At 38.1% G+C, this 19,137-nt stretch overlaps 1 protein-coding gene across 1 annotated transcript in view; it reads right to left on the reverse strand.

Annotated features, from left to right (window-relative positions):
* NEB (nebulin) overlaps positions 1–17,211 on the reverse strand; it is a 249,118-nt gene extending 231,907 nt beyond the window's left edge. The window contains exons 1-9 of the mRNA XM_004375379.2: positions 17,134–17,211; positions 16,430–16,514; positions 15,832–15,896; positions 12,547–12,588; positions 10,458–10,664; positions 8,094–8,201; positions 7,474–7,578; positions 6,284–6,388; positions 5,276–5,380 (exon numbers count right to left, since the gene is read on the reverse strand). Coding sequence (XP_004375436.1) covers positions 5,276–5,380; positions 6,284–6,388; positions 7,474–7,578; positions 8,094–8,201; positions 10,458–10,664; positions 12,547–12,588; positions 15,832–15,867 — 708 coding nt within the window. The 5' untranslated portion in view covers positions 15,868–15,896; positions 16,430–16,514; positions 17,134–17,211. The remainder of the gene's footprint in view (positions 1–5,275; positions 5,381–6,283; positions 6,389–7,473; positions 7,579–8,093; positions 8,202–10,457; positions 10,665–12,546; positions 12,589–15,831; positions 15,897–16,429; positions 16,515–17,133) is intronic.
* Between the last annotated feature and the right edge of the window lie 1,926 nt (positions 17,212–19,137).

The following is a 19,137-nucleotide window of genomic DNA, read 5'->3' on the forward strand; positions in this document are numbered from 1 at the left end:
TCCTTAAATCTTCACTTTTCTCCAAGACTATTGGCCCCGGATCTGTTTTCTTCCATTAAGGTCTTCATGTCATGACTGGTGGCTATAATTATTCTCTTAATTAGCATCTACAACTCCCAACCCCTCTGCTCTGGGTCAACTAACTCAATCACATATTTCCTCTGTTCTTATATCCAGGATGTTGAGTGCTGCTAACGAAAACCACACAAATCTATGAATTGAATAACTATGGATTTATGGTATCCAGTTGGCACTCTGCCTTCAGTGAAGCTTGAAATTCCCTTCATGTGTCTCTGGTCAGCATCTACTCCCAGTGGCTAGTCTAAAACCTCAACACTGCCCTCAAGCCCCCAATCAACTCCACATCACTCTCAACTTCCTCTTTTATAGAGTAAAGAAAGGCTATTCATTTATCTATCTCCATACTCATCCCTGCCTCTCTCCCACTCTCTGCCATCTCCCCTTCTCAGAGGAGAAGCATCCCTCTGTGATGCTTTCAGTAGGCCATCTTTTATGGACAGTTCTAAAGTTAACTTCTGCTTAGCCCTGGCCTGGCCAAAACTCTAACAAATTTTAGGTTCATGGTATTCCTAGTGGTGAAACTAGGTACTCTTAATCCCTCCAGTCCCCTTTTGTACCTAGCTCTATCAGTTATTTCTCCTCCTTCTTACACCTTCCACCTCTCCTTCTTCATTAGCTCTTTTCCTTCAGCCTATAAGAGGCCTCTCCTGCCTTATAATAAGTATCACACCCTTTAATCATGCAAGCTTCACTCTTGCTCTCCTTTCTTCTTTTCACTACTGATTCCTCTGGCTTTATTTCCACCAGTTGTTACAGCCTTGCCTCCAACAATGCAGAACTATTCATAGATTTCCAAACACATGAAGCCCCCTCATGCCTCTGGACCTCTTACACGCTGTTCCCTCTCCCTGGAATGCCCCAGCTTCACCCTCTCTCCTTCTGCCTGCAAATTGCTGTTCCTTCTCCACATCTCAGGATGAGTATGACTTTCCCTGCAGAGCCCTCCCTGAACCCTGAGGCAGACTTGGTGACTTTCTCCTGGGATCTCACTTTGCCTGGCCCTTAGCTTCTTTAAAGGAGTTATTGGATGACAGTGTAACTGGTGGTTTACATGTCTGTCTCCTTGGATTGTGAGCTGTGAGGTGGCAGAAAGCATGACCTCTCATTTGGGGCCCCTGTGGCCTGCACAGTACCTGACTAGAGTGAGGGTTCAGTTATTGATTTCTGAACGTGTGTTTTATGCACTGAGGCCGTCAGAAGAAGTACAAAGAACAGAATTATCCTCCCATCTCTTCCGTTACTCAGCTGTGAGACTTACAGAAATTATTTCTCTTTCCACATGGCAGTATTCTTGTTTATAAAGTAAAGGGGTTGGGTAATTCCAAGGTTCCAATCATCTTCTTTATGTTCTAACCATGTCTAACTATACCTTATCCTAATAATATCTAGCAGCCCCATGGAAGAAAGGCTTAGCGAACTGCTTCCATAAAGATTACAGCTAAGAAAACCGTATGGAGCAGTTTTGCTCTGTAACATGTGGGGTTATCATGAGTTGGGGGCCAACTTGACAGAGCTAACAACAACAACAACAGTACCTAAAGCTAAAGCTCTGTATGAATATGAAACAAATTGGAATACAAATAACAGATTTTATAATGTATTTATAAAAAATCCAGTGCCTAATTTCTTTTAAGTAAGTGTCTTAGTCATCTAGTGCTGCCATAACAGAAATACCACAAGTGGATGGCTTTAACAAAGAGAAGTATATTTCCTTACAGTAAAGTAGGCTAAAAGTCCAAATTCAGGGTGTCAGCTCCAGGGGAAGGCTTTCTCTCTCTGTCAGCCTTCTCCTCATTGTTCTCCCGGACTAGGAGCTTCTCTGTGTGGGGACCCTGGGTCCGAAGGACACGTTCTGCTCCTGGCACTGCTTTCCTGGTGGTATGAGGCCCCCCTGTCTCTCTGCTCTCTTCTCTCTTTTATATCTCAAGAGATTGCCTCAGGACACAATCCAACCTTGTAGATTGAGTCCTGCCTTACTAACACAACTGCCACCCATCCTCCCTCATTAACATCATAGAAACAGTATTTACAACATATAGGAAAATCATACAATACCAGGAATCATGGCCCAGCCAAATTGATACACACATTTTTGGGGGGACATAATTCAATCCATGACAGTAAGTGAAGACTGTAAGTATAGAGCGGTTGGGATTTTCCATGGCTAGCTACATCCTTAGGGAGAAAGCAACATTCTACCAGGAGAAATGCTTACTAAGTCTGACAACTGTCAAGAAGTTTCAGAGAAATGAGATCTAGAAGATTAATTTCTCAGGAACCTTGTTCAGAATTCTGTCTACTTAGAATTCTGCACTCTGGATCAGCTCAAAGACTCTCAGTGTTTACAAAATATTTTGTCTTTACTTAAAGAATAAGGATAATGTGATAAGTAGGTTTAAGAGGGGCACAGGAAGAAGGTCAGGAGAGTGAGAGAGAACCTCTAACCCAGCTCTTAGCTTGAAAACTACGAGCATACCCAGTGCTATGTTCTGTGAACAGCTTGCTTGGGGCTCTGTGCCCAGTAATTGCAGAAGTTCATGATGTTGACAACAGTATTAATAGGCATGTCAGTAATCCGATACTTAGTGCATACTTTGTCTGCAATAAAAATAAAAGCCGTGCCTTAACTGCCAAATCTTTCTGGGGGAATGTGGGTAAGATTTTACTTCATTATTATATAGTCTCCTTCATTATGTCCTCTATTGAAATATCTCAGAAAAATGTGGCCAACTTTAATTGTTCCAAGTCCATAGCACTAGAGTGGAATTGGTAACCCTTCATCGCTCCATTTTACAGGTGAAGGGAGCCTCTCCTAGGCTTCCATGACATGGCATTTCCTGGTTTCCCTTCAAACGCCTCTGACTGTTTATTCCCTCATTCTTTTCCTGACTCCTTTCCAGATGTCCTTAGTGTGGGTGTCCTCCAAAACTTTGCCCTTGACCATACTCTCTTCTGCCTCCCTCATGCATCTCCATGTCTTCAGCTGTCACTTTTATTCTGATGACTTTCAAATATTAATCTCTTGTCCTGACTTCACACCTATGCAATAGCACTACATTTCTAATTTTTCCATAGGATGCCTTGATTCGAATGGTCCTTCCATTATCTCAACTCTGTGTCTCTTGCCTCTGATGCATTTTTATCAGATGTACCCCTATTCACCGAGACTACCAATCTATGATCATAAACTCTTCTATGGCTCCTTTCTCTCCAAGATCCAATGTCATTAGCACTTTTGAAATTATTTTATTATTTATTATCTTCAGATTCCTTTCTTTCCTCTTCTTTGCCCATCATTCATCTAATCCAGTCTGTACTACTAAAATAACATTCTACAATTCCACTGGTTTCCAGCTTTTCCTAGTTCCAATTCACCATGCTGCCCGTCAAAATATCTCCAGATTCTGCTTTTATCGTGTTTTTCTCCTCTTCAAAATCTTATGATGCCTCCGTTTTGCTATCATACCATGTCAAATCTGTTTTGTCTGATTTTCAAGGTCCTGCTGCCAGCTTTCTCACAAGTGCCCTCCAACTAGGCACAACAGCTTTCACTTTGTTTGTCCTCTAAAACACCAGGCTTATTTCATCTCTATCCCTTTGTTCAAGTGCTCCCTCTACTTAAAATGCCTTTCCTCTTCATCACTACCCATGCCCTTGGGATCACCACATCTGCGTGGCATTTTCCAATTACTCACATTTATCCTGTCATCCTTTTAGCAAGTATTTGACTGTAGTTTTGAACATTTTTTTTTTTTTTTTTGTCATTTGATATATAACACTTTCTTCTTACCAACCTGATTGTAAATCCTCAGAGGAAAAAAATCAAAAATTCGTATAGTACTTCTCTGTCTGCCAGGTATACATACATAATAGCCTGTCAATAGCTACTGATCACTTGATAAGGCCACACAACAATATTATGTATCTCACAATATAGAACCAAAACACCAATCTTGAGGGAGAAGCAGGAAGTACCCATTACACACTAAAAATTGTAGCACACACTAAATGACCTTAACATTTTGTTAACTGCCTTCTTAATTTCCTAACTTACCCTATGGAAGGATAGGAGTATATCTGTGCAATATTTTAACCATTTACATAGAAAATGGGATAGAAAATATGCCCACTACATTTGCACGTCATACCAAGTGAGAGTGGGATTCAAATTAGACCTGAAAAGTTACAGACATCATCAGATAAATATGTATAATTTCAGTTCAGGGCAAGCTAGGACTCTAGGATCCATTAGAAGTAAACCTCAATAAGTCTGAAGATGCCAACCGGCTTGTTAAGGCCCGAGTATGAGAGTTCCTGAGGTCTAGCTAACAAGTGAATATAAAATAACTTGTTTTCTCCTACTACTGCTCCAGAATAAAGCTGTAGACTTTGGATTTTCAGTAGGGCCTCTAGCAAATCCAGGACTAGGAAACAAAGCACCTCAAAACAAGAGGAAGTGTTAGATCCAAATGTGCCCTCTGATGCTGTGAGTTTCCATCCTAAGTCTACTAGACCTTTTGAGTTCCTTTAATATACAGTTTTCATAGCAGATGCTAAAATTCTGGCAAGTGGGAGTGCTGATTTCTTGCTAAATCTGAAATATCCTCTATGTACACTCAGTCGCAGGAGCTCTTTGTTGGGTAACTATACAAACATGCTCGGACAAGTATAACACATCAGACAGAACCCTAATGCAGAAAAAAGGAAGACTCATCACGATTCAGACCTTCTTATTAGGACAGCAAATCAAAACCTTCAATAACATTGTTCACTTAATAGATTAGGGAAGGCGGCTATGATCTCAGTAGGTTAAAAAAAAAATGCCACTCAATTGTCACAGAAAAATTTCTAGTTAATCCAAGTGGAAAAAAGGATTCACACTCTAGTGGGAAGAACACTGGTATTGGGATCACAAAACCTGGCTTCTAGTCTGGGCTCTGCCCCTAACTACCTTTATGGTCTTTAACTCGGGTTCCTCAACTGTAAGAGGAGGGAGTTGGACTAAATTATATCTAATATAAATTATACTAATTTGAATTATACATCATAAATCCTGATGATTCTAGATGTATTCCTAGAATACATTTAACCTTTAACCTTTCTTTAAAGGAGAATTGAAAAATGAGCATCAAAGACTTAATTCGTGGTTTCCTGAGTTCACATTCCCAAAAGGTACTGATTGCACTTCACTTACATCACTGAGAGCTTTCTGGGCTTGGGCAACCCTCCTCAGCTCCGGGCTGTCGTTATATGGGTAAAATAAAGTTTTGTCTGCTTCCCAGTCTTCAGTGTACAGTTTCTAAGTCAGAAAAGAGTGAAAACTTATGAGAAAGTGAGAGCACACTTACATGAAATACATAATTTTGACCTCATCAATCAATAGCATCACTAACCAAGGGCAAGGTGAAAGCAAAGATGAATGAAATTGACATATAACCTCCATCTTTTCATCCAATCTAATACATTTTTATTAATAGTTTGGCCTGTTTTTCCTGACAATTGTCATTTCCAGAGAGACAGATGTGTCTGATTTTTTTTCATCTCCTCTCCATGACTTCACTTGCCTTCTACAGAAAGTGCTGATATATCAGTGTAAGAAGATGGGAAGCATTTAGCCTGGTTTCTGTCATAAAACAAACCTTTAATAAGATAGATAGCCAAGTAGGGGACACTGAGCTTCTGTTAAGTGTTTTATACAAGGGTGGTGGTGAAAAAATTTGAGAAACGTTAATGGTGATGGTTGAAGAACATGATGAACATAAGTAATGCTACAGAACTGTATACGTGTAGAATGTTGAAATGGCAAATAGTTTGTTACCTATATAATTACCACAACAAAAATAAACTAATTTCATAAAAAAAAAAAAAAAAAGACAGCCTGGGATATTTAAACTATTGCACAGAGTCTACAGAAAAATTAAAGTAGTACTTTGTGGATCTTGGCTGGTTCTCCAGCACATCTTCATTCTCCCCACACATTTTCCCCCCAGGTTGCTCAGGTTACCTACAGCACCCTCTCCTCTACTCTGCCCAAGAGTTTTCCTCTCAGTCCCCTCCTTGCCTAGCCTCACATGTCTCCAGTTTACTCACAAAAAGATTGGGGAACCATATTCTGGATTATCAAGAGTTTACTGGCTATTCCTCTAAATTATGTAGTGGGATGATGTAGTCGGGAAGATAGACGTGCCAGTAGAGGCCTTACCTTACTGAACATGGCTGTGTTCTTAATGGCTTGGACAAGTTCAGGGGCATCAGGAGGAAGCAGGTACTTATCCTTGGTGTCCTCCCAGTTTTGCTTGTATAAAACCTAAACAGGAAGACCAGATGACCCGTTGTTTAATGTCTGACCCAAGTGTAAGAGGATTTAGAGAACACAGGGGAGCGCTGTGAAGAGTTTTTTTCAGACTCAGGTTGTCCTCACACAAAGGCCACTAGGAAAACCGTGACCATGTTAACATTCCATAATACTTTTCCTGCATTAATATCTTTTATTTGAAAATTCCATTTTTTTAAACTAAATCATGATTCTGATTCTCTATAGACTCATTTCAAAGGCATTGGCTGAATTTGACTGGCAAACACAACAAAAACCCATTGCCATCGAGTTGATTCCGATTTAATTTTTTTATTTAGTCGTCGAATTTGGAAATTTCTCACAAAAATCCAACTTCTTTAAAAAATATGATCACCCTTATTATGCTCTATTTGTTCCATCGTACGTATCACCAACTAACATAAACTATATTATAAACTTACATATAAATGTCTATTTTATTCATTTGTGATAAATGTTTTCTGTGCTCCTCCATTATGGGTTGAATTGTATCCCCTCAAAAGATAGTTGAAGTTCTAACACCATCCCCCACCCCCTGACCGGTGAATGTGACCTTCTTTGGAAATAGGGTCTTTGCTTATATAATTACATATTGGAGTAAGGTGGGCTACTAGAAGCTGAGAGATACAAGAAAGGCTCTTTGCTTAGAGCTTTCAGAGAAAGTATGGCCCTGCCAACACTCTGAATTTGAATCTCTACTCTCCAGAACTTGAGACAATAAATTTCTGTTGTTTTAAGTCAAAAGAGAGAGAGGGAGAGACTGTGTTGAGTCTGAGACTGAAATCTGTGTAGCAGCACTTGCCTGAGCTGGGCAGCAGCTGCCCCTTTGGCAGGGCACAGGCTCTGCAGTCCATCAGAGCTCCTATGGGGTATTTCAGCCATCTGTGTGGCCTCGCTAATGTGGGTGGGCATGAGCATTCACAATCCTTGTGGATTTGGTGGAGACTGGTGAACAGGATGAGACCTGTCCAATCTTCTCCTCTTCATTTAAAGCACAAGTAATGTGAATGCTATTTACTATAGTATCCCACCCACCTATACAATTAATCCAGCCTTACCTTGCTGACTTGCTGCGACACTTTCTTGGCATGTTCAATGTCCTTTGCTTTTTCATCTACGTGACAAATAGTTTTAGCAACATCACCATCTATTCGATACTTAACCTGCAGAAATAATGAACAGAATATGTCCATGACAGACGTTAACATGTGAGTGTACATTTTGTAATGAGTACTAACCCAATGACTCTATGGACACTTCACAAAGCAAAGTTTCTGCCTTTTAGCTAGAAAACTGTGATCTTCAAAGATTGACAAAAGCGCCTGCATTTACTGCTTGTCTGGTTTCCTGGCCTAATTTCAGCCTACTGCTGAAGGACCAAAGAGAGTTGGAGCTTCCATCTCAGAGTCACCTCTTAAGCTAAATTGCTATGCCAAGCTTTCCAGAGTCACCTCTTAAGCTAAATTGCTATGCCAAGCTTTCAGAAGTCACTTTAGAAGTCACTTTTAGAAGTTACTATATTTACAGCAACATAGCATATGACCAATGCCTTCTCTAGCTTTCTGGACTGGCTCACAGTAAGCTGAACCCTTATTCTCTCTACATATATTTAGAGACCTCAACTTCCAGTGAGAGACATATCTTTGAAACGTCTCTCTCCTTTATCAATTCAGCCCACCTCACTGAGTTGATCTTGTACTTTCTTGATTCTGCGAAGTTCTGGGGTATCAGTTGTGATGGCGTATGGCTGTCCTTTTGCTTTCTCAAATTTCTCCTTGTATTTATTCTGAAAAGAATATAAAATATTAGCCTAAAATGTGATATGAGAGCAGCAGAAATTTCAGGTAACATATTCATCCTCATTTAACTAAAAAATAAATAAATAAATTCCTCCAAGTTATAACAATTACCAGTGTAACCACTTTCTTTTTGTCCCTAATCCTGACTCTCAGCAAAAACTAAAATAGATTCGTTAATTGCTTTTCCTAAACATGATTGGGTCCTGGAGACAGTAGAAATTTATTACAGACTATTGTGTCTTGGAAATCCCCTAAAATTGTTCCCTCAATGGTTCTCCTTTTTCTGCCTACATGGACCCATAAAAAGGCCTAAGTCTCATTTTAGAAAATGAATATAGAAACTGAATCAAGTCTGAAAGGATTTGACTGCTAATACAATATTCAGTTCAGGATTTATAGCTGACCCTACAAGCTGGTGGTTTAGATAGCTGAGACACAAGCTTGAATTAATGGAAAGTCTGAATTATAGAGTATTTTGAAAAGCAGGCATGCAATTTTATTATTTCTAATAAATATACCATGGCTTCTTGCTTTAATAATAATATGTATAATTTATCATTATTAACGCTTCAAGAATACCCTTGAGTGGAGTCATCAACAATCTAAATTATACTATTGATTTAGCTACTAACCACGTTAAAAAATATTATAGAACTTAGCCAACATTCTGTTCAGAATATCAGAAATTATAGGATGCTGGTATCTGAATTAATGAGATTTTATGGCAGTAAATCAACACACACAAAAAATTTCATCTTTGCTGAATACTGTTAAGATAAAGGAGGCAAGAAAATCTCACTTGTTATTAGAAACCTAAGTCTTAGATCATTCAAAAATCATTTAAAGCTTGAATTAGAAATTTATCAAATAGTCCCCAAGAGTTAACACTCAACCAAATGTGAATATTGATTGGCCAATCACCACAGGATGTTTTTGGTATAAGCATTAGTTCTATATAAATCAATGCTTCCCCTGAGCTACTTTGCATTTATTTAATCCTCCAGACAACATGTGGTCAGACTATCCCGAGAGACTTTAGCCCACCATGGGCAATCAACAAAATACCAGTTGCCATCAAGTCATTTCCAACTCATGGCGACCCCACATGTTGCAGAGTAGAACTACACTGCATAGGGTTTTCATGGTTGTGAACTTCCGGAAGCAGATGGCCAGGTCTTTCTTCTGAGGCGCCTCTGGGTGGGTTCTAACTGCCAATATTTCAGTTAGTAGACCAGGGCTTAACAGTTTGCACCACCCAGGCACACCTATCAACAAAGTAAACCCATTGAAATGGGGCCAAAATCTTCTGTCAGTCAGTGTAATTTACAGAATTGTACATGGGAATTTAAGGACCAGAGACAGTAAGAGCTGTGATTTTCGACTTGGGCTGCATGTTAGAATCCTCTGGGGAGCTTTCAAAAATCTTGATACATGGGCCCCAGACCAATTAAACCTGAACCTGGCCTGTGCATCAGCAGTTCTAAAGCTCCCCAGGGGATTCCAATGTGCAGACGTGGTTGAAATTCACTGTTATCAGGCATGGTCAAACATTCAGGTCCTCAACTTCAAATAAATTTTTAGTCTGACACTGGATTTCTACTATACTATATACATCTCTTAGGAAATCCTGGTGGTGTAGTGGTTAAGAGCTATACCGCTGCTAACCAAAAGGTCCCCAGTTGGAATCCAGCAGGTGCTCCTTGGAAACCCTATGGGGCAGTTCTACTCTGTCCTATAGGGTCGCTGTGAGTCAAAATTGACTTGACGGCAATGGGTTTGGTTTTGGGTATACATCTCTTAAAGTATTAAAAAAATATACTATATGATATACATCTTGAAGACATTTTTACATACTATTAGCTAATCTACTTAAGAGGCTATTCTGCTCAGACATAGTTTAAGTAAGTTATTTAGTTTCCATCAACCAAACGTAATTAAATATATATTTATGGTTTCATTACTCTAGATTGGCTAACTAACAATGATTAAAATCACTTTATAATGGGTCTTATGCTTATTTTGCAGGTATAATTTCAATACGGATGCCTTCCCTGATGCTGCAATTATGCGCATGAATTACGTGAAAAGAAGATTCAAGAATCACAAGGAGACAGACTACATTTTTGTAAAATACATTTTTGTCTTTTGAGAACCAAAATCCAGCCAGCATCCAAAGAGGTTGGTTGAGCTCATTATTTTCTCAGCAATAAAACCAGGCTAGCAGGAAGTTGCCTGAAACTTACCGTGCTAAAGAGATCCTGCATTTTCTGACTGTGTGCAATGTAGGGAGTCATGAACTTTGAAGGGTCCACTTTCTTCCGGATAACCCTCTTCCTCCCCACCGGCTTTGCCGGTACTGGCTGTGCCAGCGCTGGTTTGGAAGTTTTGGGTTGCTCATAGTCAGATCCTGTTGTCCTTGTTGTTGTGGTTTCATAGACTTCTGTTATTGTCTGGAAATTTTACATGCAGTTCAACATTGTTATAAAAGTAAAAACTGGTACCATGGTCTTGGCATATATTATTCTGATTTCAGGCAGATTTAGACTCCTGGTATTACTTCTTCATACCCAAAACAGGCCAAAGCAAGAAACCACATACCATCTCCATATGAAAACACACTATGTTACATCAGTCCGAGCACTCACTATTAGAGATTGTGTAGAGTAAAAAGGTTACCTCTTATTAATTTTCAGCATCAGCTTAAAATCCAATTTGCAAAAAGATACTCAAACACATCAAGGTAGGATAAAAATAAAAAATAACATATTCTTAAATATTTAAAAATCTTAAATTGTAAAAGTAAAGTAAAAGCAAACTTACAATCGGAGAACAAATGATTAAGACAATCAAATAAAGCTCAAATTCTTGACTTAAATTTTAACTTTTAATGAATCTAAGAAAAAGTCAGGTTGCTTGTTCTCTAGCCATATAGGCATTCTCCCCTGTAGTACAAGAAAATAATAATGAACTTTAAAAAAAATGAATCACACCAATGTTACATGTGATTACCATTCTCTTGGCTTAGTCACTTAATTAATATGAATTGGAGTGCCATCTACACTAATAAATGCTTAGGTGGACAAGCATAATGATGAAAACATAACGGGGCAATTATCCTCACAACAGTTCTATGTAGTAGGTGGGAAATTACTGTTTCTTACAACAGGCGATAGTAGAAGAAACTTAAGACTCAAAATTTGGGTCTAGTCCAAGGTTAAAAATACTGTAGATTAGAAAGGAAGATAAGCAGCCAAGTCTTAAATCTGTCTTTTAAATTTTCTACGAAGCTAATATCATCTGCATCAAAAGAAGAGTTCTATTATCAATTATAAAAGAGAAAATAAGGAAATTGTACATCTGTGAAAACTCTCTGTAGTGTTGCCAGATGTTAGTGAGTAGGTTGCTTTCTGCCTATTATTATTAATGTATGGTTGACCATGAGAAAGTAACCAATTTACATGATCTACAGATGTTAGTTTTCATGTAGTCCCAGGCTCTCTGAGCACACTTCAAGGTTAACCATCCATATCACTGTTCACTGGGCTCAAAGAGGAACAGCTCCATGCAGAAAATGAAGTAAAGCATCATGAGAGAGATATTTCACCTTAAAAAAAAAAACAGTTCCAACTTGGAATATTTATGTGACTGGTTTTCTCAGAATTCCTAATGTGCTAAAATCTGAGTAGCATGTCGTTTGTCATGAGGGACAAAGCTTTGGGATAGATGATGTCACACACACTGCAAGTCTACACATTGAACCTGCCAGTTCCTAACAGATTACAAGTGAAAGCTATCCCTCTTGCTGCAGTCAGAGAGTGATAATAGTCACTGGCGTTGCCCTAAGTAGCACCGTCTCCACCAAAAAATACCACATGAGCAATGAGGGAAACCATCCCTGGTCATTTTGGAAATGTGGAACAGCAAAAAAGTTGAAATAACCTGTCAAGTAGGTAATGTTTGTTCTTTTACCACCAGCTGCTGGACACACATAAGTGAGTGATCACCCTCTAGCCAAAGTCAGTTGCCATTTCAGACTCATGGCAACCCCATGTGTGTCAGAGTAGAACTGTGCTCCATAGGGTTCTCAATGGCTGATTTTCAGATGTAGATCGCCAAGGCTTTCTTCCACGGTTCTTCTGGGTGGACTCAAACCTCCAAGCTTTCAGTTAGCAGCAGAGCGTTAACCATTTGCACCATCCAGAGACACCAACCCCCCTCAGATACTCTCTTATACCAGCCTTATGGCTTCAGGAGTAGGAGAGAAGAGAGGGCTCTTGCTGCTCTAATGAACATGCAGTTAGTGCAAGTGGGGCGGGGGGAGTTGGGCCTTACCTCCCCTGGCACCTCTTCATAGACTGTCTCTTGTGTGTAGTACTATAAATAGAGCACAAAGGGATTATCGTGAGAACCAAACCAAAAATCTCCTCTCCTCAACTTAATCGCTAGGGTTACCTCACTAGCTCCGTTGGTTTGGAATATCTATGGGAAGAAACTAGGCAAGAGAGTCTGCTCATATTTTGGAACCCAGTTTTGTTATGACACTTCAGGGAAGCCAAAGTGAATGCTACCAGACTGGACCACGATTTGCAGAGTGATGAGAAAGATGTCTGAGGCTGGTTATTAATCAGGGGAAGCTATTTATGTGGGACAAGTAAAATTTCTTCTTACATACTCAAGACAGAATTTACTGTATGTGGATTGAACACAGAGGAACTTAGTGGAACTCATTGTTTACATTAAAGCAAAACAGAAATCTCAGTGTGAAATAAATTTTAAAATGGATATTATCATGGAAATGAGGTCCAAAAAATATATACACATCTCAATTATTCCTATACCTACTGATTACTAAAGCAATAAGAGTTTCTTTTGGAGTGAAGGATGAGTCCTGTCCAGTAAGTGCAATGGTCCTAGGTGGCATGCTTAGATGAAAATTTGCAAATGCCAAGAAGAGAGGGAAAATATGAGATGATCCCTCTTCTCAAAATCTGGGATAGTTAGGCTGCAGTTTGCCATCGATAGCTTTGAGGTGACTACAGCTTGATCTGAAACCGAGCCTACTGTTGTTCTACTCCTGACATCACCAGCAATAAATAGACGCTGATAGGAACTGGCTGACATTTTGTTTCAGATGCGTAAGGAGAGTGGAATCCTGTCCCTAGCCTCACCCAGCCCTTCTGAGTGAACAGAAGGAAAGGCTTGTTTAGGCTAAAGCACACAAGGAAAAGGACAAAAATGAAACACTTCGCTCATTTTCTCAATCAACAAATATATAGCATTTTTTGTGTCATTTCCCTTATCTCTGTCGCCAAGCTATACACCCGGGGGTGGGAGAGCACAGACATGCAACATTTCCCTCAGTGGCCTCTTTTCCTCTGCCCTTCGTTCAGTTAGTTCTCATCAAAACACCTGCTCTAACAGGACTTGGTGAAACGAGTACAAAGCTTGCCAAATATCCCTCACCCTCACGTTCTCTTTACTCCCTGTGTTATTTATCTTTTGAATTTGAAATCTAATTATGTCTGTATGTCCTCTCACGCCGCAACAGAAATTACAGGCTCTAATACAAAAGAGAATTTCTCTTTTACAAGTTTGTGCCTTTAGCACCTGGGAAGAAATGTCATTTGGACACTTCTAGGAAATACTGTTTGATGATAATGTCACAAGGAACAATTTCTTTGGCCACACAAAACATCAGTGGCTTGAGAAGAAATCTTAAACTAGCATGAATGATTCACAACCATTTTAGATTTTCTTAACATCCAAGTAAAAGCAGTTCTTTGGTAGTCTTCCAATTTTACTTTTGCTGGGCTCTCACCACTGGTAAATATATCTTAGAAATAAGCTTATAAGAAAGACAACATTATCCAAATGGTTGGCATTAACTTGCATGCCAAATCTCACTTTTTTTTTTTAGAGCTGTGCCGCTAATTGGATAGTACATTCTTGCTTCTTTTCCTTTCTCTACAAGTTTGTTTAAGGTTGAGTAGAGAGTGACAGCACAATTTTATTTCAGGTGGTTTTAAATCTAGTTCCTCTGTCTCTGTTAAATTCATCTCTGACAATTTTCGAGAATCTACCACCATCTTACTCTTACAGCATCTTTTCTGAGTTCAAAGAGACCTCTGTTCAACACTCTCAAGCAGGCAGTCTACTAGTTTAGCATCTGCTGGTCAGACCCAGAGCAGTAATAGGAACAAAATAGCAAAGACGGAATACCTAAAAATAGCATCCTCCATTTTTATGACATCTAGTTAAATCAATCAAATCTAGGACTTAATACAACTTTCTGTGACAGATGAACTCAATTACATAAAGAAAGATAAAGGATATTTAAATTGGAGGCTAAAAAAATATTCCTGGTATTATCCTCATGGGGAAAACAATTTAATTTATAATTGTTTTAGTGTTTGGTACTGATTATTCTGACTCTTAGGGATAGAAGTAAAATTAATACTATTGATAATATTGAATATTGTAGACAAGGCCATTGGCATTTAAGCCAGAGTGACTGAATTTTATTTTGTATAAAATTCATTCTGTTTTTTAGTCATCCTTCAGTAATAAAAGGGATATTATTTTGTGGAATAAATTAAAATTTTCTTGATCTGAATACAGGCTAGTCCCTAAAATAATTTTCCAAAGACAAATTTTGGCACTCTTATCTGGAATTTGGTTCTGGGAAGCTTTCATAGGTAATTTCCATTTTATTGTCAACCAAGGATTTTAAAAACTGCTTCCAAGGCAATCAGGCATTTGGAAATTTTCATATGTTTATATCATCATCATAAATTGATAATTATGAATCTCTTTTAGATTTATGGCAATGTACTTATGTGGATTATAGTCGCAAGCCTTTATCTTTTCTTTTTTTCTAGAAGCATGAAGCTGAAGACAAGAGCTGGTAATGAAAAACCATAGAACTATAAAACAAAATTACATTAAGTAAATATAAAACAAACAATTAATAACTTTGTCAAATGTGTCAGATATCCACCAATAATCTGGAGGAAATTTTTCAAGATGCGCACTATGCCCTTTGTTCTTTGTTTAAAATTCAAAAGCAAACGCTAGTCTTGTTCCCTTGGGTAAATGTAATGGAGTTGGTGGTTAAGCATGGTTTCCAACTGTTGCTTGTGAGACTCCTGGGTTATATGTGAGTGTGTACATATTAAATATATATATATATATAATCAGCTGGTGGAACAAAAATTAAGAAGTAGCTCTTTTTCCTCTACTGCTATGTAGACACACAGAGTTCAGTTATCAGAACTTTCTCTTCATCTCCTCTGTCCCTTTGATCAATGGGGTTAGAAAGTGGGGAGCGAGGTAGTATTAGAAGACACATTAAAACCTACCTTTACCCCACACTTTATTTTTTAAAAGTTTGAAGAAAAGCAAAAGTGGGAAACAGTGATACTTCCTTTCAATTCTAAATCCTACATAATTATAGTAAAACTAAATGTAAAATATTCCTTTCTTATGCTTTCATGTGAATTTATAATAGACATTGTCTTTTTCGAATGACTAATTCACCTACATGGCTTTGAATGTTGCTACATAAAATACTTTGCTGTCACAATTTTTGTATTTTTGTTTTTTGTTTTTTTATCTTACCTCCACCACCTCCTCATAATCTTCATCATCTGCCATTTTCCCAGAGTAGTAGTGGCACCTACAAACTTTTCATATTCCACACAAATGAAAATACATTAGAATCTATTTCTGGGACTGAGAGTGTTATAAACATTATAAAAATAGAACTTAAAAGTAACCTGTTCTAAATAGTATTCTCGCAGGCTAAGTGAGAGAAGACATTTAAGATAGAGCTCTAAAAAATTGAAGCTTCAAATTTCTTTCTCCTGATTCCCTCAAAAACATGTTGGGTATTCTACTTCAAGCTACATGATCAGTTTAGTTAAAGTTTAAAAAGGAAGTTGAGGTAAGCGAGGGGAGAGTGTTTAGAGTCAAAGGAATAGAGTGTTTAAATTTCCAAATACTTGGAGAAAACTTTTTCAAACCAAAACTTAAGTGAAAGAAAGGTCAGCTTGGTATTCAGGTAAAACTGGAATTTTTGCCTATAGCACCAAAACTCAAGAAGGGCTGATTTAAGCCTCTAAACTGCTCTAATATATTCTATGCACTAGATATGATGCTTCAAATTAGAACACATAAAAATAAATCTGTCAGCAGATTTTAAAAGGAAAATAAGAACCTCAAGGCAATGGGGCTGTTTTCTTTCCGAACACCATTGGCTTGCACGGCCTTTTCTCTTCTGTTTCTGTAGCTCTTGTGCAAACCTGAAAAATATCAAAATTTGGAATGCATCGGTTGAAGTACATATAAGATTGTGTGTCTTTGGCCTAAACCTCTAATTCAGTAACTAACGAAAGGCTCTCTGAAGACCTTCTTAGTTTGACACCAGAGAGCAGGATTTTCTCTTCATACAAGTGGATGATGAGTTGGAGCAGCTGTCCCTTCACCCAAAGATATTTGCCATGTAAACCAATACCCACCGTGACTGGTTTTGTTAAGCTAGCGAAACTGCTGCTCCTTCTGAGGCAAATGAAGCCCAGTAGAACAGGATAAATATAGGAACATAGAACAGAGAGCCTTTTCAAGCTAATATATTTAGAAAAAAATTAAAGGCAAAAAAAATGAAAACAAAATTTGGTTAAACAAGAGAGCCAGCTCAGTCAAGCAATAAATTGGTTAGTATAGAACTAGTCTCTAATAACAGACTCCACATATCTGATACTAGTAGGGTCTTGGTAGGGCAATGGAGTCACAGCCTTTTCTAGTCATGTTTCCATCAATAATTTCCCCACTTACCACCCAAAACTTTGAAAAATACTTCAAGGGAAGTTGTGTAACCTCTCCTAAAAGAAGAGTACAAAAAAAGCCATAAGATGGCCTTACCTTTAAACTATCAAATAAATTTCCTCAGCAGCAAAGCCTCTCTCAACTCTCCCCTCCTGAGAACCCCAGGCAAGAGCCAGCGAGGAGCCTGGGCTCTGAATTATCATGTGGCAAGAACAGCCAATCAGGTCGTGAGTTGCTCAAATTTCAGAAGCTAAATATACTGAGTGATCTTCTGAAAACCACCTGTTCATCAGTTCCACTAAAGGATAAAGGGTAACAAATTGCTTGCTTAGAACTATTGAAATGTAATGGAATTTTACCTAACTTTCAGCATATGGGACTCAAATTTAGGTCTGGTGTCTTATTTTCTGTAGCCCAGTTCAATACCACATCCATGTAAAAGAATGTAGAAGGAAATAAGCATGACTTTGAGGGGTTCTGACCCTTGTGTAATTGTTTCCTTTACGTCATTTGTTCAATCTTCGTGAAGGTAACCATGCTCACTCTTGTACAGCTAACAAGTTATCAGTGTTGACATGAAAGAAAAAGAGGAATAAGATCCAGAAAACACAAGTCAGCAAACGCAATTTTTTAAAAGTGATGAAATGAAGTCATATGTGAAAATATTTGATAGCGACACTAGATAAGATACTCGTAGGGTGTAATTATGGAGAATAAGCCTCACTATTTTTCTGTTACAAAACCAGTGGGGTATGCCAAGATCATATTCATTATCTTCTCTTTGCAGAGGTAACGAAAGCTGCTAGGAAGCTTAGTTACTCATTTTCTCTTAACTCAAATTATTACTAATTCCTAGAAGCAAAGTGTGAATGCATGCACAAAAAGGCTCGATTTCTGAACAGCAAGAGCAGACCAAATGGAAATCAGTAAATTACCAGGAGGAAATAATACCCTATTAGGCCAGTCAGAGTGTGAGACATTCATTTTGCAAAAAGTATCTAACAATTTTCTACCTGAAGACAATTTTTACTGATTTAATCTCTCCCCATCCACTCAGGGTTGCTTTGTACAGAGAGGCAGAAACCCTGTGGGCCACTTTATATCTTGATTTGAGCTATTTGAGACTAAACATATGGAGAATTGTAATAGTTCTTTTTTAGTTAGATGTTAGAAAGTAATCTCGCATTTTAAACACATGTATTCTCATTCTTTTGTGATTCATATGGCAGTAAATAAAATTTAACATCATTTTATCACCTTAACTAATTATGCCTGCTCATCTTGTATGTTCTCACAGGGCTTATGACCAGGGGATATTTGTGTAAGATGAGATCACTCCCTTGGTAGCTGCAAAACAGAAGAATTGTGACTTACTATTCATTACATATTTTTAAAAATATCATTAAATTGAAAAATAATACATGTCTTTTTTAAAACATACAGTACAAAATAAACATACACTAACTTAAAGGTAATCACTGCTAAGCTTCAGATATTTTCAATAGATGTAGACATAAATTTATATTTAGCAATATGTAGTGGGCATCTCTTATGACAATTCACATAGACATATCCTACTCTACTTAATTTCCACAAACAATTCTATTGAACGGAGATGGTATCATTTTTTTAGCCATTATTTTATTAGTGGGCATCTAGGTTGTTTCAAGTTTGCTGTCACAAAACAAAATGCACAAATAAGTGTATACTATCTTTGCCTACTTACATGAACCTTACGGGTAGGATAAATTTCTGGAAGTAGAATTACTGAGACATAGGATATATCCACATTTGGAAAAAAAAATTATACTGTCAAATTGCCCTCCATAATGGTTGTACTAATTCACATTGTCACCAACAGAGAATGAGAGTTTCTGGATGCATGGGCCCCAATAATCTTAGAGATTCTCAACCTTGTAAAATCTGTACAGTCTGATAGGTAAAATATTCATTCATCATATATTTCTTCAGAAAACACTGTGATAGTGAATCAAATGAGAACAAAAACACATCCTACCAGAACCTTTGGGACACAGCAAAAGCAGTGCTCAGAGGTCAGTTTATAGCAATAAATGCACACATCCAAAAAGAAGAAAGGGC

Source organism: Trichechus manatus, unplaced genomic scaffold, assembly GCF_000243295.1.
Source record: "Trichechus manatus latirostris isolate Lorelei unplaced genomic scaffold, TriManLat1.0 scaffold00036, whole genome shotgun sequence".
Lineage (NCBI taxonomy): Eukaryota > Metazoa > Chordata > Mammalia > Sirenia > Trichechidae > Trichechus > Trichechus manatus.